General features: G+C 32.3%; 4 protein-coding genes across 9 annotated transcripts; 2 read left to right on the top strand and 2 right to left on the bottom strand.

The window, feature by feature from the left end:
- Positions 1 to 792: 792 nt before the first annotated feature.
- Positions 793 to 4,144, bottom strand: LOC11416047 (APO protein 4, mitochondrial). Its single transcript, XM_003596973.4, has 3 exons — positions 3,936 to 4,144; positions 3,556 to 3,830; positions 793 to 2,049 (listed from the first exon to the last, which is right to left on the bottom strand). The coding sequence occupies exons 2-3, from the start codon at positions 3,819 to 3,821 to the stop codon at positions 1,281 to 1,283; spliced, it is 1,035 nt and encodes a 344-aa protein (XP_003597021.1). The 5' UTR covers positions 3,822 to 3,830; positions 3,936 to 4,144; the 3' UTR covers positions 793 to 1,280.
- A 3,962-nt stretch (positions 4,145 to 8,106) lies between these two features.
- Positions 8,107 to 9,342, top strand: LOC11417544 (MYB-like transcription factor ETC1). Of its 3 annotated transcripts, none has more exons than XM_024776350.2 (3): positions 8,107 to 8,395; positions 8,846 to 8,948; positions 9,047 to 9,342. In XM_024776350.2, the coding sequence occupies exons 1-3, from the start codon at positions 8,344 to 8,346 to the stop codon at positions 9,150 to 9,152; spliced, it is 261 nt and encodes an 86-aa protein (XP_024632118.1). In that variant the 5' UTR covers positions 8,107 to 8,343; the 3' UTR covers positions 9,153 to 9,342. The 3 variants fall into 3 exon arrangements, with proteins under 3 accessions (XP_024632118.1, XP_024632119.1, XP_003597019.1); XM_024776351.2 differs by having other exon boundaries at positions 8,117 to 8,395; positions 8,843 to 8,948; positions 9,062 to 9,342; XM_003596971.4 differs by having other exon boundaries at positions 8,131 to 8,395; positions 9,062 to 9,342.
- Positions 9,343 to 10,823: 1,481 nt separating this feature from the next.
- On the top strand, positions 10,824 to 15,483 carry LOC11418039 (dihydroneopterin aldolase 2). 3 transcript variants are annotated; one of them, XR_005644202.1, is made up of 3 exons: positions 10,927 to 11,067; positions 12,298 to 13,985; positions 14,073 to 15,483. XR_005644202.1 is itself a non-coding variant. In XM_003596970.4 (2 exons), the coding sequence occupies exons 1-2, from the start codon at positions 11,036 to 11,038 to the stop codon at positions 12,698 to 12,700; spliced, it is 435 nt and encodes a 144-aa protein (XP_003597018.1). In that variant the 5' UTR covers positions 10,824 to 11,035; the 3' UTR covers positions 12,701 to 15,483. The 3 variants fall into 3 exon arrangements, 2 of the variants coding, with proteins under 2 accessions (XP_003597018.1, XP_039686681.1); XM_003596970.4 differs by having other exon boundaries at positions 10,824 to 11,067; positions 12,298 to 15,483; XM_039830747.1 differs by lacking the exon at positions 10,927 to 11,067 and having other exon boundaries at positions 11,293 to 15,483.
- A 120-nt stretch (positions 15,484 to 15,603) lies between these two features.
- On the bottom strand, positions 15,604 to 21,752 carry LOC11418037 (syntaxin-132). Of its 2 annotated transcripts, none has more exons than XM_003596968.4 (13): positions 21,576 to 21,752; positions 21,098 to 21,214; positions 20,500 to 20,556; positions 20,347 to 20,395; positions 20,038 to 20,126; positions 19,864 to 19,937; positions 19,735 to 19,777; positions 19,588 to 19,648; positions 19,418 to 19,443; positions 19,251 to 19,328; positions 18,815 to 18,895; positions 18,653 to 18,718; positions 15,604 to 16,207 (listed from the first exon to the last, which is right to left on the bottom strand). In XM_003596968.4, the coding sequence occupies exons 1-13, from the start codon at positions 21,591 to 21,593 to the stop codon at positions 16,046 to 16,048; spliced, it is 921 nt and encodes a 306-aa protein (XP_003597016.2). In that variant the 5' UTR covers positions 21,594 to 21,752; the 3' UTR covers positions 15,604 to 16,045. The 2 variants fall into 2 exon arrangements, with proteins under 2 accessions (XP_003597016.2, XP_013464983.1); XM_013609529.3 differs by lacking the exon at positions 15,604 to 16,207 and adding an exon at positions 18,075 to 18,550 and having other exon boundaries at positions 21,576 to 21,748.
- Between the last annotated feature and the right edge of the window lie 1,679 nt (positions 21,753 to 23,431).

Genomic DNA, 23,431 nt, shown 5'->3' with positions numbered 1-23,431 from the left:
GTCCCGGGTTCGATCCCGGAAACTAACCACCAACATTTGCCTACTAAAAAAAATAAAAATAGGACAACACAAAGGTTAGAGAGTATCTTTGAATATTGTAAAGTTTGTGAATAGAGTATAACCTCTATTGTGAAGGTGAAACCCTTGGAGGAGAGATTCTCTCCTATTCTATCCTATTTCTTCATAAAAGTGTTCTTTCTTTGGAATTCAATTTTTGGGTTCCTAACAACCTTTAAGAAATTGAAACTTGTAGGCCACTGCTCCTACCTAAGCCACTGTCTAAAATGGCCAAAAATACTTCGTGAAAAGCTAGAGATTTAACCCCTATGCCTAGCTACTAAATGCTAATGGTTTGACCTCTACTTAAGACATGCCTAATCTCCCACATTACTAGACACGTCTCTACTATTTGTTAGTTCGCGGAATGATTCGTTTGTTTTTGGATTCACTGTTAATGATAAGAAAACTGTTTAAGAATCACATCGCTATCCAATATATCATTTGCTATTGCCTCTACTAAAGTAAAGCCTCCCCTGAAAAGTAGAAAATCAAGGTGGGGGGGTTCCTTCCATAAACCAACTCAAATAGCGGAGCACCTGTGCCTGGCTCTTATGAGTCCTAACATACACTTGCAGTGATTTATCAGACGTGTATTTATTTTATCACAATTATATCCATTGACTTTTCAATTGACGTTTATAGCTTTGCGCTTTTCCCTCTAGAGTGCATCTAATACTTTAAAAGATTCAAATATACAAACTAAACAGTTAATAATTGATAAAAAATAAACTCTTCAGTCAACAAAGTAATCTTTCTATTTGTGTGATATCTCAAGAAAAATGAAACTTCAGCGATAAACTGCCATTTTTTGGGCACAGATAAAAAATTTACACACATTTACAACAATGTAGTATCTCCTATGTTGATATTTCCAGCAATTATTGGACTTAAGATTCCTTATTGGACAAATATAATTTAAAAGGAAAATTGAGTGGAATCTTTGACTGGAGAAGTAGAACATTAAATTACCTTCATCAAATCTGAAAAGCGGGTCCATTAAGTCCAGTCACACATAAATGTAGAGATTCAAATTTGCTCAGCAGAAATATTTTGGGAGACAAAATATGGTCGGGATCAAAATTTCTTTCTGTGACCAACAGAAGAACGGGCACAGAGATCCATATTCAGATATCCCAGACAACCTCAAATTATGCAGGAAATGGCAGATGAAAGGAATCTCTCAGATTTCTTCTCCAAATGATTGAGTGTCAGATTATGATTCAGTTTGTTGTTTGACCTTCTAATGCCGCTGCAAACTTATAATTGGCCGGACCAGACAAACCTTGCACTTTCATCAAAACATTATATTTGGCAGGCACGATGACACCAGCTTTTGTGCACAAATCCAGTACAGCTGGAACGCGTCCATAGAAATCTCTCCCTTCATTCACAAGTACAGGAGGATCTTGAGGCCTTCGTCTCCATACAATTTTTGGCGGCACTAAATTATCCACATTAGCTTTAGTCCAAAAGTGAGCTCCTTTCCAACTCTCATGCTTAAACACTCCACATAGCCTAGCTTTATGGCCAGACGGCCCAACATGAACCTCAGAACAATACTTGCAAACTTTTACAGGATATACCAACAACAACTTTTCCACCCCAGACCTGAGAACATCCCAAGCTTCTAAAGTTTTCTTTGCTACTACGGCAAGAACATTTGGTGACAAAGACTCGAAACCATCAACATTGCCATTAGCAGCTTCCAAGTTCGAACTACTTGGACTAAGATTTTCATCATGGGGGACATCAGCCCCTGCTTGCCAACATAGCTCAACAACAGCAGCGATACGATCAAAATCAAACCTTTGGTCATGCCTAATAACATTTTGGAACATGTTATTAAGATGAAATGTCTCAACAGGAACAAGTATATCATTCAAACCACCTTTGACCCATTCATGAACCCGGTTCTTGGCACGTCTCTTGTAACCCCGGCAAGTCGGAATTAAATGCCCCTGCTCACCAATGTATATCTCTGGACAAAATCTGTAAATGAATACCATAGTTAGAAAAGACCGTAGTTATCAATAATTTGAGCTTACAACATTGAGAATACCACAAGTCTAAGTTAAATACAATTTTCTTAGTGACACTTGAAAGTTATTAAATGGCAAAAACGCTCAGAGATCAAAAGCTCACAAATACTCAAGAAAAATAACTTAAGCATTTTATATAGAAAAAAGGATAACTCGTGATTTATGGTGACATTCACCATTTATAAGCACAAGTAACAAGTAGAAGTCTTTCTACACTTATGTTGTAATAGGCTAATGTTGTCAATCTTATGTTCTCTCACCAAAAAAAAACCTTTTCAGGTATTTCTTCCACCATCTTCTTACTGCCTAAATGGAAATTTGAACCAAAATTAAAAGTATCAAAACATACCCAGTATACATTGCTCATAAGCAACCACGAGTATCAACAAGATTACAACTTTTTTTTTTTTTTGGTCTAGAAAAAGATTACAACTTTATTCAATGCTAATACAGAAGACGCTTCCTAAAGCAAAAGTACCAACATAAATTTTAGAGCACCAACCCCAAACACATAAATTTTGGTCCCAAAGCTTAAAATTCATTTTCAATTGCACTTGCTCTTCACATTAAAAAAATAAAATCAATTTAATCTCTAAGTGTATGTTCTCTTCCACTTTTGGAAGAGTGCAAATTGATTCTAGAGGTGTAGAATTGATTTTGACATGTTTGGCTTCCCTAGAGTAGAATTGATTTTGCCTCTAGAATTGATTCTACTAGAATCTAGAAAATGTAGCTTCTAATTCTCTAGAATTGATTTTTACACTCAAATTTATTATTCAACTCACTTTTACTTACGTATATATTGAAACATAAATTACTTTACCCACAACTTAACTTTTCGCCAGAATCAATTCACTCAAACTCTATTTTTCTCGCCGTAAAACCAAATATACACCAAGGGCCCATTTGGATTGGCTTATTTTTTAGCTTATGAAAAATAATTTATGCAAATAAATAAGCTTTTATGTTAATTCATAATTTTGTCAAGGTAGTTTATGAAGATACAATTTTGGTTAGCGAGAACTTATGAATAATAAATACATAAAAGCTTATTTATTTGCATAAGCTCAAAATTAAGTCAATCCAAATGGGCCCAAAAAGTATAATTACAACCTATGAAGCACGGACACTCCTCGGATTAGGCGTGTCCCGGTGTCGGACACGCATCGTGTCCGACACCGACACGACACCGGCACTTGTAATTACACTGAATTTTGTGATTTTTTCAAATTATTTGCCATGTCGGCGTGTCAGTGTCCGGTGTCCGTATCCGTGCTTCATAGATTACAACGAGCTTACGGAAATAAGCTAAAAACAAGTTATTGACGTACTATAGGCCCTCACAAAGAGTTTCACAAGTGCTTATATAAGTAGATAAACTCAAATAAGTCAATCCAAACATGCCCAAAAAAGCACCAATAAAAAAAGGTGTAATTACAAATTAAAACTCACTCACTTGCAAGCCATGAGAGGAAACGAATTGATGAGAGTAGAAACACCATGGATGAGAACATTCCTAGCAAGTAACACCTCATTGGCAACAGGAATCATAGCACGAACCGGGTAAAGTTGGGAACGTCTCTCAATTCTCTTGAGAATCATGGGTCGAAGTTTCCTCAAATCCACTTTGGTAGCATAGAATCTGCCACGGTTCCCAAAACAAGACTGACCCAATTTTTGGTATAGAAGAAGATCGTTGTAGAATGTGTTTCTGAAAGCCATTGAATGATCCTGCAATGAAAATAATGAGAGAAATTTGTGATTTTTTCAAAGGGGCATTTCATCGAACAGTTAGATGGTGTTGTTAAAAAATGAATGAAGGTGCTGATTGTTTACCTTGTTAGAAGCGGAAGAATGGTCACGGCAGGGTTAAGGAGCGGCGCGCGTCTGTAACGGTTGTAGTCTGTACTTGCACTTGGTGGCAGCCGGAGGGAGATTGAGTTGAGAGATGAACTAGGAGTTTTGATCTGTTTTCGAAAACCACATAGATGGTGCTGGAGAGACCAGCAAAAGCTGGTGCGTTTCCCAGATGTTGAAACGATGGTTTTTTAATTTTTCTTTATTTTATTTTAAATTTAATTCAATTTTTTTTTTTTTGAGGGAGTATTATTTTATATTTGTTTGTGGAGTGAATCATCAACTTCGTACTTGAATTTTCACGGGTCGGCCAAATTCGTCCTTTAATTATGCAAAATATCAATCTAATCCCTAAATTTGTTAAATGTCAATCAAGTTAGTCATTCTGTTCAAACAGAGCGTTAACGTGGCTGACATGGCCGTTAACCTCTCACATGTCAGACGGCATGTAGGCAGGGACTAATTTGGTCGATAATAACAAACATTTCGAAGGACTAAATTGATTGATTTGCAGAAAATGTTTTGACTTTCTTCCCAAACGGCTCTTTTCTTCCCTAACAGCTCTTTCTTCCCCAATTGTATAACATTGGAACCCTAATTACACAATCTGCAATTTACACTCTAAAATCACCAAAATATCCTCCAATTATAAATGGTCCAGTTCTTCGCCAATTCAAAAAACTTCAAACCCTAATTTTTTTCGTATTGAATTTGAAAGCCAAAATCCTCAAAGTTTCTTGAAGCAAAACTATTGAAATTGAATCTGAAATGATGGGGGGTGGGAATATGGAAAAAAAACAGTTATGAAAGTCGAGTTTCATCTTCGAGCTTCAAGTTTAATGGTGTTGTGAGAGTGCTTGAATGTTGGTGTTCTAGAATTTGTGTTGTTAGAAAATCCAATACTTCAAAAAACCGAGGAAGGCCATTATATGTTTGGCCTATGGTAAAGTTATAATGAAAAGAGGTTGAAGATGATTGAGGAATGTAACATTTCTGTAATAATATTACCATCAAATTAGTCCTTGAATTATTTCTCTATCTATCAAATAGATTTCTACGTTATATTAAAAAATCATCAAATAAGTCCTTGAATTGTTTAATCAGATATCAAATTGATCCTTGAAACTGTTTTATTCAACTTATAAATTCCTTCATTAGAAACTTAAATGTTCATCAATTTTAGAAACCAACCTGAAAAAAATTTAAATTTTTAAGTCTTAATCCAAAACCCTAAAACTCTAATCAAAACAACTGTCTCAAAAACGCAACAAACACAAACAAAGAACAAGACAAGCATCAACGATCACAAAAACAAAATGATAAAAACTTAAAACGAAAAAACAGACAAAAAAATGGTAAATACGAACACAAAAACTTGATAAATTAGAGGAAAGGTGTTACCTTTAACCACAGCCGAACACAACAACTTCAAAAACGTGAGAATCGTCGAAGATGATGATGGTTTTGGAGAGGTGAGAATGGAGACAGTTTTAGCGGGAAGGAGAAGAGTCAAGGACGTTTTTGATGTTTCTGAGAGAAATGTGAGGGAGGAAGTATGGGTAATGCACGGGCAAAATGGGAAAAGCAGAAGAAAAAATAATTAAACTGAAAATTGAAAATTGGACTTTTTCCAAATCAATTAAATTAGTCCTTGAACACGTGGCTTCCTTCTTGCCACGTGTACAAGACAACACAGCATGCAGGGCAACAGATCAGCATGGCTAACGGAGCACTTGGACGAAGGGACCTTTTTGATGGACGTCTGACAAATTCAGGGACTAAGTTGATATTTCGCATAATTGAGGGATGAATTTGGCCGACCCATGAAAATTCAAGGACGAATATGATGGTTCACTCTTTATTTGTGTTACTTAATTCATGAAATTTTAGAGTTCATTAATCATTTGAGATCAATTGTTAAACCATAAATCTAATTATTTTATTTTATACATCTTTGTGAAAAAAAAAATGCATCTTAAGTTTTTAACTCCAAATGTTTGGTCTAATTGTAAAAAAAATAGATCTTAAATTTGATTGGTCCTTGTTGAACTTTACTAATACTTTTGAAGAAAATAAATGACTAAATGTATATATTTTTTTCCCTACAAACAAAACAATATTCATTCATTCAAATTGATGGAATACATTAGATCCAATAACATGATCAACATTGTTTAAAACATAAAGGTGAATGTGCGAACAAACTTATAACACCCAAGTTAACAACATACAACGGCAAAATGTCTACAAATAATATGATAAAATATAAATCACTAGAATACACATGCTTCCGGGCCTGCAATGTTGACATCCAAATCATTGATTGAATCTGTGATTGACTCGAGTTGATATTTCAATATGAACCAACCGAACATTACAACAAGATGTGAAATCAAACAACGTCGCACAAGACGACGAACAACACAACACGGCACTTAGACGACAGAATCACGAAAAACACAAAAAAGAAAAAAAAAACTTGGTATATGCGAAAATCATTTATTTAGATACAAAGAAACGAGAAAAAAATATGCAGAAGGATGATTCTAGGACAAAAATGACCTAAAATCACCCCTCATCGACGAATGAAAGATAAAAAAAATTTAGAGAGAAGTTGAAGTTTCTCTCATTAAAAAACTAAGGTCGGCGAGCGGATTTTACAATCTTAATAAGTACCCACTAAATGTATATATCTTTGTAAATAATTTTTGAGTTGGAAGGACTTTCCTAGCATAAATTAATGCTTCATCCACTCACCCTAAATTTTTCTTATAAAAGAAAAATAAAATACACATCTCAAGATTATGTCACATAGATGGTTAGGATCTATTTAAAATATTATATATTAAGTGTATTATCTAATTAAGAAAAGGAACCAAAATCAATGGAAAAATATCTTTTATTTTATTTTTATTTTTATTTTTTTGAAAGAAATGTATTTTATTTGATTAGCCAATTTTATATTCTCTTTAGTTCAATTTATTTAGTTTTCATAATTGTTTCTGAGTGATAGCTTTCGGAGAGACCCTATTACTCACACAACTATCATCATGTTATTCCTTGTTCCTCCTCTAAAACCATAAACAGTGACATGTCGTTCGTTGCCCATAGAGCATTCAACTTGACCTCTATGGAACCCACCTCCATGCACTAAATATTTAACCCGTAAATTATGTCATCTCTAATTTAATCACTAAAATATAAAAATATATTGAATAATTTTAAAGTGTATAAAATCCGTCAATTTAACATTTATATTATAGTACTGATCATTTTTTATTTTATTAAAATTAAAATATTTAGAAATTACGATAATTTTATAATTTCAAATTTACTCCGAGTTTCCCTAGAAAAATTGTCTTTAGTCATGAAACAACTTTTTTTTTTCTTTCCATAATATCTCTCCATCAAAGGTAATTTTGTCTGAGGCATGTTGGATATAGACAACTCTTTTAAACAAAATGTGAATCTTGATATATCACAATGTGGAAGTCTAATAACGCAACTATATATGTTGATGTCATTCCTTAAAAATAAAAAAAACTATGTTGATGTCATTAAACCACTTTTATATATAAAAAGCTATTAAATTGAATACTTCACTAAATTGATATTAAAAAATGTAAGTATTAGTCAAAATAATTTGACTTTTTAATAAGTTGGTAAATTCATATCTAAGCATTTTTTTCAAAAACAAAAATTGACATCTTAATTAAACATTAAAGAGAATGACATGACAGAGTTAACTAGACATGTCTCATTACACGTTATCAATATTTATACATGAGAATGATTATAGAAAATTAGTGTCTAAGAACCAAATTTTATTAGCATATTAGTCTAAAAATTGGTGACATTAATGTAAGATTAGTGTGTACGTAGGTGTCACATATTCACATAATGTGTCACAGTTGTATTCCCTAGCTAACAGTGAAACTATTTCAACGACCACTTTACAGAATGTCAAAAATGAAAAATATAGAAGGAAAACTCAAAAATGAGTTGAAAATATTAGACAAAAAATAATAATACAACCAACAATAGTGGCTCGATCATTTTAGTGGCAAAAACCACCAACTTAGCAAGAAAATTGCTAAACCAGCAGAAATAATATTATTGAGCTAACAATGATGTCCAACTACCTATAGGAACAAAAAGAAAAGTAGAGTTAAATGGTCAAACCCCAACCTTCAGTCTTCTCTTTACTTTGCTCCCATCCTCTCCACCACCCATTCTTCACTACTCTTGTCAACGATTGTCCCTAACCCTGATCCTCCATACTACTTTGCCCTATATATATTACACACACACCACCGCCTATTAATTCACATACAATACTATATACCATATAGTAATATCTTTTTCCAAACTTCCCTTTGCAAGATATATGGACAACGTGGAATGCTCCTCTGAGGAAGTTTCTTCTGATTCTTCTATAGGTACCCTTTAGTTAGTTAATTCATTTCCCCATATATATGTTTGATTAAGAACATGCATGTTAGCTCTGAGGAATTATTGGTAATTAGCACTCAATTCCATGATAGAAATACATTTATCAATAAAAGAGTTTTTACACATAATAATGTTTAAGTGTACTCCTTTGTTACTATTATAAGAAAATTATTTTTTAGGTCTATTGAATAAATGATATATCTAAACAATAAAATAGATTAATTGCATCAGATATACAATTAATTTTAAAAGTTGATTTTTTTCTTATAATAATGACCGAAGATACGTATAAGAGATGATGATCCATGTAAAAGTTTTGCACCTAACTACCTTGTTTAATAAAAAAAAAAATCTTTTTGTTACTTAAAAAAAATTAAATATGACAAACTACATTTAGATAAGGAAGTGTGATTTTTTGCTTTTAAATTTACATATAGCACTGCAATCCAATTCCAGTGGTACTCAAGTAAATTCCAAGGTTGAATTTTCTAAAGATGAGGAAGATCTTATCATCAGAATGCATAAACTAGTGGGGGATAGGTAATGAAGTATGATTAAATTATATTTCCTTTATATAATTAATTAACACTTGGCTTATCTATCATTTTTTTTTAATAAAACTAACCATTTGAATATAGTATATTCATTTTCAGGTGGCCTTTAATTGCGGGAAGAATACCTGGAAGAACAGCTGAAGAAATAAAGAATTACTGGATTTCAAGACACTCTTCCACTAGCCAATGAAGTGTCAAGAGAAATGCTATATGCATGGTTCATATACACAGCATGTCTGTTTTTGTGTATTCACTCCTAATTGGAACAATAAAAGTGTGAGTGCATGCATTTTGAAGTTTTTTTTTCTATGAAAGAGTGCATTTGGAAGTTTAGACAGTAATTTTGTGCTACAACAATAAAATACATCTTTTTACGATGATGCTCTCTATCTAAATGTTGTTTTATCATGGTCACACATTAATTTTGACAAAAACCTATATTTTTTAACAGAATTATATCGTCAAACCTAGTGCATATTCAAATCTTGTATCCCAATTATATTGATTTTACCGTGATTTCACCAAGCTGCAAATTGGAGAGGTAGATTGACGCACACCACCTTCACGGTTGAAGAATAAATTTCCAACACACACATGTATAGATTCTTTTTGTTCCTTTCTTCTCTGATTCCCGCCGGAAGAGATTTGGGTAGTATGGAGTTTGTTTGATAATTAAGTAAATAAAATCAGATAAAATACTATTGTTTAAGTTATGAATCGAACTTGGATTCTTTTAAACAATTCGTTGTTAAATAAAGTTCATTAACGGATGTTAATTAATTAAAAGTGAACACGGACATCCAACAATATTATTCTATTCTACACGCACTAAGTGGCGCGCGCGCACACACACAGATATATATATATATATATTTTAAGAGTAGTGAATTTAGTTCAGTTGGTAGGGACAATGCATAAAATATGCAAGGTCTAAAATTCGAGCCCCGACCACCACAAAAAAATATGCCGCCACTTGGTCTATAATTTTATTTTTTTTTAAATTTCCTACTGGTCTATAATTGAAGTTATCTATTTTTTTTCAACGTAGACTTCTATAATTTTTTTTTTTTTAAATATAAACAGCATATTACTTTCTTTTTCTTCTAGAAATGTGAAACAAATTTTTAATTTGTTATTGTTAATCATACATTTCTTAAATGGCTAAATTGCATTTTTGGCCCCTTAACTATTTAAGTAGTATCGCATTGGTCCCTTAATTAAAATTCAATTTATTTTGGTCCATTAACTTCTCTCTGTTACACATTTTGGTCATTTCCGTTAGTTTTAATTCAAAAACGTTAGATTTTTTCATTTTCTTCTTCGTATTATCTCCGTCAACCTTCAACAACAAGAATCTCAAAAAAATTTCAGAAGAAAATGAAGAAAACCTAACGCTTTTGAATTAAAACTAACGAAAAGAACTAAAATGTGTAACGGAAAGAAGTCAAGGGACCAAAATAAATCGAATTTTAATTAAGAGACCAAAGCGATACTAACTAAATAGTTAAGGGACCAAAAATGCAATTTAGTCATTCTCAAATCAAATTTAACTCATTTGATTATTGAATCAATTTTAATAAGTTAATTGTCGGAACAAATTCTAAACGTTAAATTGGGTAAATTTAATTTATTATTAGGTTACGTGGCATATATATATATATATATTTTAAGAGTCGCGAGTTTAGTTCAATTGGTAGAAACAATACATAAAAAATAAAAAAAAACTGCACTAGGTTTATAATTTTTTTAAAATAAATTTCCTACTGGTCTATAATTGAAGTTGTCTATTTTTTTCAACGTAGACTTCTATATATTTTTTTAAATATAACCAGCATATTACTTTCTTTTTCTTCTAGAAACGTGATACAAATTGTTAATTGGTTATTGTTTAATCATACATTTCTTTTGCCTTTGAATAATTTTCATAGTTTTTAATAAACACCTAAAAAAAAAAAACTTTGCAGAAAAATTCATCCTCTCACGTCTCTTTCTCCTCACAACACCATCTCCTCTTTCTCTCTCCCAAAACACAAATCACAGCAAATAGATCCATCTTCTTAACCTTAGCCATACATGCAGGAACATCGAATTCCAAGCTTTTCAAGGTATACTCTTTATTTCTATCACCTTCTAATTCTTCAAATCAAACTCCTCTTTCTTATTATTGTATTATTTTCAGATTTTGAATATTATATTCCTGATTCTGCTTAGATCTTATCAGTACGCTGTTTGTTTTGTTGATGATAATGACAGTAAAATTATATGCTTTTGTCTCTTTTGTTTATTAGCTCTTCCTTTTTTTTTTTTTTTTTTTTTTTTTTTTTTAAAATTCTGCATAATAATAATAATAATAAAAGCTTTGCATGTATGCGAATTTACTTTCTGAGAAATCTTAAATCCAAAAATTAAAAAGTATTAAGAGCTCAAAAGCTCAGTGGATATTCTAAATCATGGATTTTTTGTCTTTTGTTGAGCCTTTGTAAATTTGATTTTGGATTATCTTATTTAATTATGAAGTGATTTATATGTGGAAATTAAGTGAACAAGTTATTAAATTTACATTGAGATTCTCTGTTTAATGCAAAGACTGCATTTTTATTAAAGCAGATTGCATATATGTGAATTAACATCCTAAGAAATAAATGAATCCTAAAAGAAAAAAGGAGAACAGTTTCAGTAGCTCACAAGTTCAGTGGAAAACTTAAAGAATTGTGTTTTTAGTGCCTGTTTGGGTGAGTGGTTGCAAATTATATTGTTTTAAATGTTAGTTTCGAGCTATGAAGCACAGACGTGGACATCAGACACAGACGCTGACATGCCGACACCGCTAATAATTTGAGAAAATCACATAATTCAGTGTGATTATATGTGTCGATGTCGAACACGACGCGTGTCCGACACTGGGACACGCCTAGTCCGAGGAGTGCCTGTGCTTCGTAGGTTTCGAGTGAATTGGTTTATGGTTGAAAACTTTTATCATAAAAAGTAGGTTTGCGGTAAAAATGAAAGTGTGGAACTCTCAACTCTACATAGAGTTACGTTTTTTTTACTTTTAATCAGATGTTTATTTTGGAGGTAACTCTATTTTAGATGAAAACAGTCAATCAAATGCGACGTTTTGAAACAGAATCATGTTTTTCGTCAGCTAATGGGAGTTTGAGCTATGCAGTTGTTAGTCTAGTATCAATCTTAGATATCTGAGTTTATTCTTGCTATGCTGTATACTGCATCGTTGTCCTTCGATCTTTTTCAGATGCTGAATATTACATTTTTATGACCCCTTGTTTGTTATCATGAGAATTTTTTTATCTGTGTGTGCGCGCGCGCGCGGATAGAATGGAAGGTGTTGATGCATTAATAGGGGGAGACAAACTTATTCTGAGGGGATTGACTTTCTATGGTTTTCACGGAGCAATAGCGGAAGAAAGGACACTAGGACAGAAGTTTGTGGTAGACGTGGATGCTTGGTTGGATCTCAAACCTGCTGGAAAATCTGATAACTTGTCTGATTCTTTTAGTTACGCTGAAATATATCTTATAGCTAAGAAAGTTATTGAAGGACCAGCTCACAACCTTCTGGAGTCAGTGGCCCATAAAATTGCAATCGCTACTTTGGAAGTTCACAAAGAAATATCTACTGTTCGTGTGAAGGTTGGAAAGCCTCATGTGGCGATTCAGGGTCCGGTTGATTACTTAGGTGTTGAGATTCTGAGACGCAGAAGCGATTTGACAAAGTAGAACTTTCATATTTACTATGCAGGTTTATCATGTCTTTCGATTCTATTTGAAACAGTAGTAACATTACTCTTCCTTGAGCGTACCATCAGTACTTTTATCTCTATCTCATACAAGTCTTGCTAAAACAATTAGAAGAGGAAACTGTAACCAGATAAACTGGACAGTGGACGACACCACATGACAAAAAAATGCAGTGAGATTCTGTTATTTTTTAACTGCCAAGAGTATCTGAGTAAAGTTTATATGATTATCGTTGTTTGATAAAAAGCACTTCCCGTTAAAAAAAAAAAAAGGACTGCTTTGGAACTAAATTAAAATGTCAACCATTGGTTGTTTAATAATGTTTGACACATGATTGTTTGAGGTTTTTTGCCTGCTTGAAGGTTTATGTTTTTGTCCCTTACCTTACACGAAGCTTAATCTGCTTGACATACCTTTTTTGGTATTTGATAGTTTGATAATCATATTGGGGTCTTAAAATAGTGATAGTGCTACTCTTGATGTTTATTTCATTTCATATGCCGGAGGACTAATAAATGCTATGGTTGTAGATTTAGGGCCCGCCCGTTTGGACTGGCTTATTTTTGAGCTTATGAAAAATAGCTTATACAAGTAACTAAGATTTTATGTTAATTTCGAAGTTTTCAATAACAAAAATTGTATTTTCATAAATTGTTTTTTCATAAACTACATTGACAAACTAGAGAATAATACTTAAAAGCTTATTTATTTGCATAAGTTGTTTTGCATACGCTCAAAATAAGACTAATCCAAACGGGCCCTTAGTCGTAATAACCCAAGATGCCAAGAAATATGAAAACTTGTTGGGATATAAATTACTGTAATTCCCTTCATGTAGTTGATTTGAATGAAAAAAGGTTGTTCAAGTTGCCATATGTACTTTTTGGTTAAAAATTAATTGGCTATGTGTACTTCCATAAATTTGTTTTAGTTTTGATAGCTAAAAATTTGTTCATCTGCTACCGTGGAGTACTGGAGTGGGTCATCTATCAAGAAAAGATGAAATTCTGAAAGTTTAATATATTTTCTCCACTTTTAAAATAAAATAAATTCTCCTAGATAATGTGCCTAATTGAAAAAGGTATAGTTCCTATTCCTGATATTTATTTAACAAATTATTTTAGAAGGTTTGAATTTAATCAAGAAAAGGGACCAGTGAAATGTGTTGCTTGCTACTTGCTAGTAATCCTGTGGGTGCTAGTGCGGTGGTGACTGCCTAGTTTTGCAACCCAGAGAGACAGAGTTTGAATTCCCACTAGAGAATGTATGGCCTATTGCCTCTCTTCTCCCCTCAATAAATTAGACTGTTCTCTCTCTTTCTCCTACTGATAAGAAAGTGTTACAAATATAGCTGGAGGCGATATTCAACGGACGAGAATAGACAGTTAAAATTGGAACTTGTGGTTAGTGGTGAATGTTGGGCAATATCAGCTTGCAGTTGATAAACTTTGTTTGATTGTGATCTGGGCTATCTTATTCAGCAATGAAAATATCAAAACTTCAGGGTATTCAATGACTTCATTCCTCGTTAAGCGCTATGGATGCTGAGGGAAGATGCAATTGGTGAAACTTTTTTCCTGCTATTCTTCTTTCTTCATGCCAGACATGCCTTCAAAACTTTAGTGTTAGCTCACTGTTTTTTCATGAGGCCTTGATGCGTATGGAAGATTTTTGTTGTAGATGAGCAATGATAATGGCTAATAGTATGTGCTCTACTGATGAGATCTCATGATATTGCTAGCAATGGAGACAATAGGTGCTTAGGCTGTTGAAAATTTCAAAGCACCCCAAGAATTATGCAAGATAACTGAGATATTGCATGATGATAGTGCAAGCAGTAGCAAAAACCGACTAAATATTTCAGGGTAATGATGAGTTTTGGCAACAGTTGAAAGGTGTGATAACTTTTGAGATACAGGTTTGAAAGGTATGTACGTGTATTTTCCTTCTCGTTTTGATGAAATCAAAGTTTGGTACGTGAGTCAGAGATAGCACTTCTAAAGTGAACGTGTCTCTAAAATGAGCAAGTGGCGAATATATCCATACTTGTTTGAATTAGAGGCAAATTTACTTTAGGGAAGCTTTTTCCTGTAAATATAAGCTTACAGAGATAAATTTCTTTCATCTTTCAATCACAAACAAAATATGTTCATACTCAAAGGAAGTTATGTTAGTGTTAGCTATAGATACTATTATAGAAACAGCCAGAGTATGAAAGCAGGTGATTAGTTTTTGTAGTCCTTGCTTTTTCGCTAAAGCTCCAAGCTAGCTCATGTTCAAGCCTTTGAAATGAGCACATGATTATATAAAAAGGTAATTCTATCTTTGACATCAGTTACCTCAATTGATGAAGAGATTATAAAATTGATAAGATTGGATCGATGGTGGCACAACATGGCTCATATCCCTCATGTTAATTTTTTCAAAAAAGGGGTTTTGGGGTTGGGGAAGCTGCTTCACGTGCCCTAAAGAAGCTCCCCCATTGATCACAAATATTTCTTACAGAAAATGATGGCCATGAGATTTCTTTTCTCCAACTTGTAAGTTGTGCCACCGTTCGACATCCATTTACCTTTTCAATGTAACTTTATATAATTCTCAACCATTGTGTTAATTAGATAAATAGCTTATTTATCTAGAATAACTTCACAAAATTCAAGCTTGCCTCAATTGTATGCATACCTCTGAACATACTACCATACTACCATGCTTTATTTTTTCTGAAGTTATATCAATCATTTTCTGAAGTTATTTTTTCTGAACATACTACCATGCTAGACTTATACACACATCACTTTCATTAACTTTCAATCTAGCCTATCCAACAATAACCTACATATGCTTAACCACCTACTCCGTGTGTAACAAAAATCTTTGACCTATTTTTACTTTTATTTCCTTACAGAGGGAGTAACTACTAGTTGCCAAATCCCTCTTAGATTGGTGGTTAACTATAAGTAGATCATTGGTTAAATAAGCATAATAGTTGGCTAACCAAAGTGAAGTGTGGGTAGCATTGATCTCCGGTAAGAAAGTCATCAATGCTCACAAGTAAATGATAGCCATGAATTGCAAAGGTGCATTTTTTTTTCCTTTGATTACTCAGAGTATATAAAAGTTGACATCTTAGTATGCATTAACCGTGCAAATATGCACAGAAAGCCAATTCAATAAACATAGATACCTCTATCAGAAATGTAAAAATAGGAGATACCATGAACCTTGTTAAACTGCTGTATCAAATGTATGTTGACATGTACTTGAAAAAACATGTATTTGAAATATTGAAATTTCTCTTGTGTAAAAGTGACTTTACTCTTCTGGTTACTTCTTCCATGGTTTCACAACACCGAGTACTATAAAGATGGCGATGAGCAGGACCAATATAATGGCAATCATCATGCACTTCCTTGACTTCTTTTGCAAACTCTTTGCAGTATGTAGAGCATCGTTACCCGACTTCACATGATCAGTTGCGTTTGCCACCTGTTTGTATCAGAATGCCATTTTGACAACACAATGATTAGCAGTATGAAATAATAAAGGAATTGCTGTAATACATTAAAGAAACTATAAGCTTTATTTGACAAAGTGACTGTATCTAAGTTTGATGGTGGGAAAAGAAACTGATTTTGAAAGAAAACGAATCTGAATCCAACAGTGTTAAGATTGAAATGTTTTGCGCTCAATGGTTTATATTCAAAAGTTTCACAGGATAACTTCTGTAAATCAAAAAGCAATGATCTTTGCTTAAATGTATTCCTATGTGCCAATCGCTTTTAAGCAAATTAATTCGTATGTAGAGTGAGGCTCTCTGCACCCCGTATTGCTCCAAAAGCCTATCAACCACCAGAAGCTATCTTCTGGTGTCTTATTTTTTACTCTAAAACTACATTCTGGTAGATTTTGTCCCAGTTTTGAGCAATATGGGGGGAGGGAACTGAATTTCTCAATGATGTAACATTTAAGAACATCAATGGCTCTCATATTGAGTTACTTAAAGTGGGGTTAGTTTCTGTTTTTCCTTTCAACAAAACTAATAGTAACCAGAACAGATAGAGGAAAATATGTGGGTATTACTCTGTAAATTGGAAAATAAACTGAAATGAACTAAAAAATCAAAATGGTTGGAGCAATGCTCCTCACAAGATGATGAGCAGTAAAACAATAGTAACAGAGATAAGTCAATTTTAAGGAGGATCAACTTCTCTATTCAGCCAAAAACCACCCAGACCACTTTCTAATTCTCCGTTGTCCTCTTTGGTTATAAAGAAGAGTGTTAGCAGAAAACTCTCTAACACGCTTTTTCAATGCACACTTTTATCGATTGAAATTCAAATGGATTTCACCAAATCATACAGAACTTGCATAATTTTCAATGAATGGTATATTTCTTCCACAATTACTAATGAGCTCATCACTATAGTGGGCCTAAAATCTTTTATTTTTATTTTTTTTATCATTATATAATGCTAAAATTTGAGTTTGGATGCCATGCTTTCCATGGCAAACTCTATGAACCCCTAAAAACATTGTAAGAACCCTAGTTGAAGTTGTTCTAAGCAATCTAGATAGGAGGATCAAACTCACTTTCGTTTAAAACCTATTTATCTATCTCAACTCAAACTGTTCATACTTTAACGAGGGATAATTTTTGTTATAATAACTTTCTTTAAAATCATTTTAAACCAATCTCCTTCCCTCCCTATATATATAAGAATTTTTTTTTATAGAACTCGCATAATCACAAATACTCTATCAATGTAGTGTGCAAATAATGTGTAAAATAATAATTATTCTTAACATATAATATTGTCTATCCTAATTCAGATGAAAAATATGAGGCACTATAGTAGTTGAAACTTTTTCTCAAAGGACAATAAAAGAAAAGGTAGCAATTGACATATGGACAAAATAGATCGGAAATCTGTTCTTTTTTCTTTGATCACACCCCTTTTGAATTTTTTAATTGTGCTATATATACACGAGATTATTTTAATTTTTAATTCACAAAATATCAATATTAATACTGAAAAGCAATTAAAGAAAAAGGGAAATTATAGTAAAATAAACCTCACATTTTTTCTCAAAATTATAACACTTCGGATTATCAAACATAACTCTTGATCAAGCATTGGAGTTCAAGAGTTAAGATTGTTTGGATAACATGTTTTCTTTTTTGGGAACCTACCTAACTGTCTGGAAGTATACTTTCCAACGGAAACAAAACTGTGCTTTTCTTGTACTTATACTTCCAGACACATGTTGGGGGGTGGGAATAGAAACTGACAATTTGGCAAAACAAAATGAAAAAACATATAAAGAGAAACAAAATGAGAGAAAAAAAAGGTAGTTTCTTTAGAAGAAGAAAACAACAATGCAATATATGTCACAAGCAAATGGCAACAAAACCAGCTTTAGAATGGTACAAGGAAATAAGAAGCCATGATAAACTTTTAAGGCTACAAAGAATAAGAATTTTCGTATTTTGTCAGACAGAGACACACCGATGTATTAGCAAGTCAAAAGACAATCACACACACAAATCAAGCATCATACAAACAAGTAAAAGTCTTAAAAATCAATCCTGCTCTAAGATGTTCCCGCTGACGCATGCAAATGCTTTCCCAACCAACACAACTCTTATATATATGGACAAGGGGTCTAAGAACTCTTCCAAGGTTTGAGAACGCCAACAACTATGATAGCTACTATTATTAACAGGATGATGATGGCAATGCACATCCATTTTCGAGAATTCTTCTGGAGTTTCTTAGCACTTTGAAGTGCAGTTGTCCCTCTCTGGACATGATCGACTGCATTGTTGACCTGAACAAGCCTCTTATTAACGCAAATTGAACTAAACATGCGCTGCATTCTACATACAAACATATATATACAGAAAAATCAAGGATGAGCGAAGACACAAACCTGGCTTTCGATGTTGTCTAAAATTTCTCCTTGAGCTTCAACTAACACTGCCATGTCAAGGTAAATCTGAAAAATAATAAAATAGGATTAGACATATTATTATAAATGTTACCATTGTCAACTAAACAAATATTGAAGACCAGGATCTTCTGGTAAGTAAACCTGATGTAAATCAAGAAGTTTTTTCTCAATTTCTTTCACAGCATCATGTCTCTCCTGAATTTCTTCTACAGTGCTCACGACCTGCAACAACCCAAATTTTCTGAATTAAACTTTTACAACAAGAAAATTTCGATTTTCCACACAAGCAAACGACAAATCGTAACTGCATTTGTAATTGCAGCTGTGTTTCAAAATAAAAATAATCTTGGAGAAACAACACGCTAACATAAGATATTCCTCCTTTAAGCTCAAGAAACAACACGCTAACATCCGCTCACCACGTCAATATCTCGTCCATGAGATGAAAATACGAAAAAATCACTTAACTATATACGGTTATGTTTGAAGAAGAGACAAATTGAGAAGAAGTCATAATATCTGAATAGCTCTTTAAAATTAAAAAATAAAGTCAAATAAAAGATCATAAATCAAGTACCTGTCCTCGGCCTGCTTCAAGAATTGCCTGCTGGAAGATTTGCTCACTGTTTCCAGTTTCTATCAGGTGGTCAATCGTCTAACATAGTCATGAAACAGCCAATTAAACCAAAACTTATGCATAGCTGATATCTCATCTTAAGTAACAAATTCATGAATCAAACTCACCTCATCATCTGGTCTAGTTCCCGTAACTGAAGAATCAAGTCAAACAATCACAAAGTTAACAACACAAGGACATGATGACCTTATACTTTTTGAATAACTGGGTATAAATAACTATAGTACTACCGTAGTGCAACACAGTTAACTTCATCAAGGGGCTAAAATGCACATACCTGTAATAACTCTTCTCTCCACAACCTCACGATATTCATCTTGTATTCTTTGTCTGAGAGTCTGCAATATAACATACACATTGATGAGATGATAGACATTAACTTGGAAAAACAGCTTCTAGTGTTCGGTGTTTCAGACTAACAAACCTGGAATTCTGTCATGAGATCCCTGAACTTTTTAGTCAATGAACTGCAATTTCAAGAAAAAATAGATATTTCAGCTTCTTAAATTGTTTTTATCAAGTATGCTAATAAAGATATACACTATATATTTACTTTGTCATATTCATTCTTGCTCTGTCAATACCAGTTCCCTTCTCACAGCCAGGCTTTTGTCTATTGTTCAGATTCTGCATAAAACATATCCCGGTTAACTATTTTTTATCCGTATTTGAAATCTATATAACAAACTTACATATACTTAACAATATTCAGCTAGCATCACATTACTTCTCTATTGATAGCTTCTATTTTTGCTTTGACCCCATGTGCAATCTTCCCAACTTCATCAATATCCTTTTCCATCCTCTTTTTGATAGCTGAGAATGACGTAAGAGGTTTATTAGTCATGCAAAGAACACTAAATTTCACATTCAAACGAAATAAATATGAAATATTTAATCAACGTGTCACTGTTGTTAGCAAGACAATTGTCATGATTCAGTAACCAGTACCAGCAAAATCTTATGAGTAATAAACAATTTGAAGTATTTTCAACTAAAAGAATTACAGACATTGCATTGTAACAAGTTACAATACCTTTCATGGCAGATGCTTTTGTAACAGCTTTTGATTCCTCATTAGCTTCCTACCAAATGTGCATTTACTAACGGTTATAAGTTTGTCAAAAACAAAACGGTTATAAGGAGACATTACTGCTACAAAGTAATATATAATGAACTAAATGGATACCTTTAGCTTTTGAAGTAGCGCAGACACCTTCTCAATTTGTTTATCAGCATCTTGGATCTAATTAACAAAATTAAAAAATACCAGTAAACTTAGGATATTCAATTGTCATCCTGAACAAAAATAGCTTGAAGCATCAAAACTTCTCAGTTTCATTATACCCTGTATGTTTGGTTTCACCATAGGAGGAGTCAAAAGTGATTCCAGACACAATTGATTTTAACATGTTTGAGTGATTTCCATTGGAATTGATTTTGTCTCTAACTAAAATTGACTCTAACTTGAAGCTAGAATTTGTAGCTTTTGACTTCAAACATGATTGTTACACTTAAATTTACATACGTGAATCACAAACCACTTCACATTCAACTCACTTTTAACTAGAATCAATTTTACAAATTTAAATGTTGGCATAAGTCCTATGCAGCACAGACACGAACAAATCGACACCGATTATAATTTAAAAAAAATGACATAATTCAATGTAATCATATGTGTCAGTGTCTGCGTCAGACATGATAGGTATCCGACATCAAGACACGCCTAATCCGAGGTGTATCTATAGTTCATAAAAGATTAAAATAAAAAACACATAGTTAACCTGTTTATTAAAAGCTTCCATTCCCATATCAGAACTGCTTCTTTGATCCTGCAATCCCATTTCAATATCACCTTGTCTAGAAGGTTGTCCATGATTAGCCTCACTAACAAATGAATCCTGCAAAAAAAAAAAAAAAAAAAACTATCTTCAAAAATTGATCTATAAAAACATGATACTTGAGTTCAATTTCAATCCAAGTCAAATCAAAAAGAAAGAGAGAAAAAACACCTAAGTCAATCAATATCAGAATGAATTGAAACACCCAAAACCTAAATAGGGATTAACTATGATCTTCTAATAGTGATGAAATCAAAGAATCAAATTATCAAAACATGATTGCATCAGGTTCATACTGCTAAAATTGAAAGCTAAAAATTAAACCTGACTTGAAAATTGAATTTAGGAAATGGAAGTAAAAACCCAGTAATCAAAATTAATTAATTTTTTTTTGGGGGGTGAATTAGAAATATGAACTTACAGTGAGAAGGTCGTTCATGTTGCTGAATGATGAATTCAATTTCAGAGAGAGAGAGAGAGAGAGTAAAACGGCAACAAGGAATGAATGATTGTGTTTGGACTGAAAAACAAAACGACAGCGATGTTAAGCGAGGCAACCCACGAACTCTCTCTCAACAACAATAACAATGCCTTTTCTATTTGTTTCTTGTCTTGTTTTATTTCCCTCAATAAATCAATTCTTTAAACATTCTTCATCTCTCTCCTAAAATTACTCTTTATTGTAAAAAAAAAATTATCTCTTCAATTTTTAATAATCTTTCTGCCTTAGTTAACACAATTTTAATCTTTAATATTTTGAAAATATTTATTGAAACAAATTAAATATCTTAATCTTTTGACAAAATAAATATCTTATATGCTACAATTTATTTTTATATAATAGTAAAAAAAAAGAGTGATGCTAAATGGTGCGAAAATATTTCGCACAAACCACGCGAAGCATCTGTTCTTATTATTCACCTAAGTATATCTGCACAATTAAAAGCAAGTTACTTACAAATCCACACTTTATTATTTTTATTATTCTCCCAAAAAATTATTATTAATATTATTATTATAAATAAACAAACGATCGATGGGTACTCCGTGTCTGTTTATTTGCTCGTTTTATTGTGTTGGCGCATGTAAATTTTGTACTTTTATATTGTAACAATCTATATTTATCTTTTTCAATGATACAATATAACAATTATTTGTAAAAAAAAGACTTAATTACAATTTTAGTCCTTCTATTTTTATCTTTTTGAGGAATTGATCCCCCTATTTTAAAATTCGACAGTTTTAAAAAATAAAATTGTATCTTATACCTTAAAGATTATAGACTATTATTAATTATCACAACCTTCTCGCTACAATTTAATTGAAAAATAAAATTAATTAAATATATCAGTTTTATGTCATTTTATCTATAAGATAGTTCAATCAGTACTTTATCAAACACTAAAAATTTAATCAAAGGTTTATCCGCTATTAGTCATACACAAACTTATCAACTATCCGTTATAAAGTCATCCATTATAAGTTATCTTATCAAATATTCGTTATTTTTTGCGAAACAAATTTTAAAATTATTATTATTATTTAAAATAAAAATTACCATATATGATTGTTTTTTATGGTGCGTACTTGCTCAGTGTTAGGGAAATAACAAAAATGTATGCTTCGTCCTTTCAAAATAAAATAAAAACAAATACATGATTCGTGCGATATTTGCAAAAATGTTTCGCACCATCAAGCATTTTTAAAAAAAAAATTATAATCAAACATGTTAAGTGAATGTCGCATTGATCAAAGAAGGTCGATTGTCTTTTGATGGAGGGAGTTCATACATCTTTAATTACTTTTTCCTAATTATGTTTTCTAGTTAATACCATTTGCACCAATTTCAATTCAATGTTTTTTTTTCTTCCATATATGTAAAGATGAAGAGAGTACATAAAGCATGATAATTTTTTTCGTTTTGTTTTTGGAAACTCGGTAGACATGACTAAGGAATGACTAGCGTGGAGTTTATTAAAATCAGAACAAATCTTTGTATGAATTAATCTACAGAAAGTTGACATCGAGAGGATTTAAACTTCTAATTTTGAGAGAAGTACACTCTAATGTTTTAAACCTACATCACTAGACCAACTTGTGGGAATTTCAATACATGATAAGGTAATTGATTAAAATTATAATCATCTCTTTTTTTCTTTATACATTATTTTATTATTTCTTTTTAATTTATATAATTTACTTATTATCTTTTTCTATTTGTATATTTTTCTTAATTTGTGTTAATTGGTCAAATAAATCAATTGATGAAATAAATTT

The sequence above is a fragment of the Medicago truncatula genome, chromosome 2 (assembly GCF_003473485.1).
Source record: "Medicago truncatula cultivar Jemalong A17 chromosome 2, MtrunA17r5.0-ANR, whole genome shotgun sequence".
NCBI lineage: Eukaryota > Viridiplantae > Streptophyta > Magnoliopsida > Fabales > Fabaceae > Medicago > Medicago truncatula.
Note: the sequence above shows the minus strand (reverse complement) of the source record. Positions and strands in the feature narration are given on the sequence as shown.

Excerpts from the sequence above, each read along its gene's own strand:
- LOC11418037 (XM_013609529.3), bottom strand. Across the intron at positions 19,329-19,417 it reads GAACTAGACCAGATGATGAG|ACGATTGACCACCTGATAGA; the intron begins GTGAGTTTGATT and ends TGACTATGTTAG. Across the intron at positions 18,719-18,814 it reads AACTTCTTGATTTACATCAG|ATTTACCTTGACATGGCAGT; the intron begins GTTTACTTACCA and ends ATTATTTTTCAG.
- LOC11416047 (XM_003596973.4), bottom strand. The coding sequence starts at position 3,821 with ATGGCTTTCAGAAACACATTCTACAACGATCTTCTTCTATACCAAAAA. Across the intron at positions 2,050-3,555 it reads TTTCCTCTCATGGCTTGCAA|ATTTTGTCCAGAGATATACA; the intron begins GTGAGTGAGTTT and ends ATTCATTTACAG.
- LOC11417544 (XM_024776350.2), top strand. The coding sequence starts at position 8,344 with ATGGACAACGTGGAATGCTCCTCTGAGGAAGTTTCTTCTGATTCTTCT. Across the intron at positions 8,396-8,845 it reads TTCTTCTGATTCTTCTATAG|CACTGCAATCCAATTCCAGT; the intron begins GTACCCTTTAGT and ends ATTTACATATAG. Across the intron at positions 8,949-9,046 it reads CATAAACTAGTGGGGGATAG|TATATTCATTTTCAGGTGGC; the intron begins GTAATGAAGTAT and ends ATTTGAATATAG.
- LOC11418039 (XM_003596970.4), top strand. The coding sequence starts at position 11,036 with ATGCAGGAACATCGAATTCCAAGCTTTTCAAG. Across the intron at positions 11,068-12,297 it reads CGAATTCCAAGCTTTTCAAG|AATGGAAGGTGTTGATGCAT; the intron begins GTATACTCTTTA and ends GCGCGCGGATAG.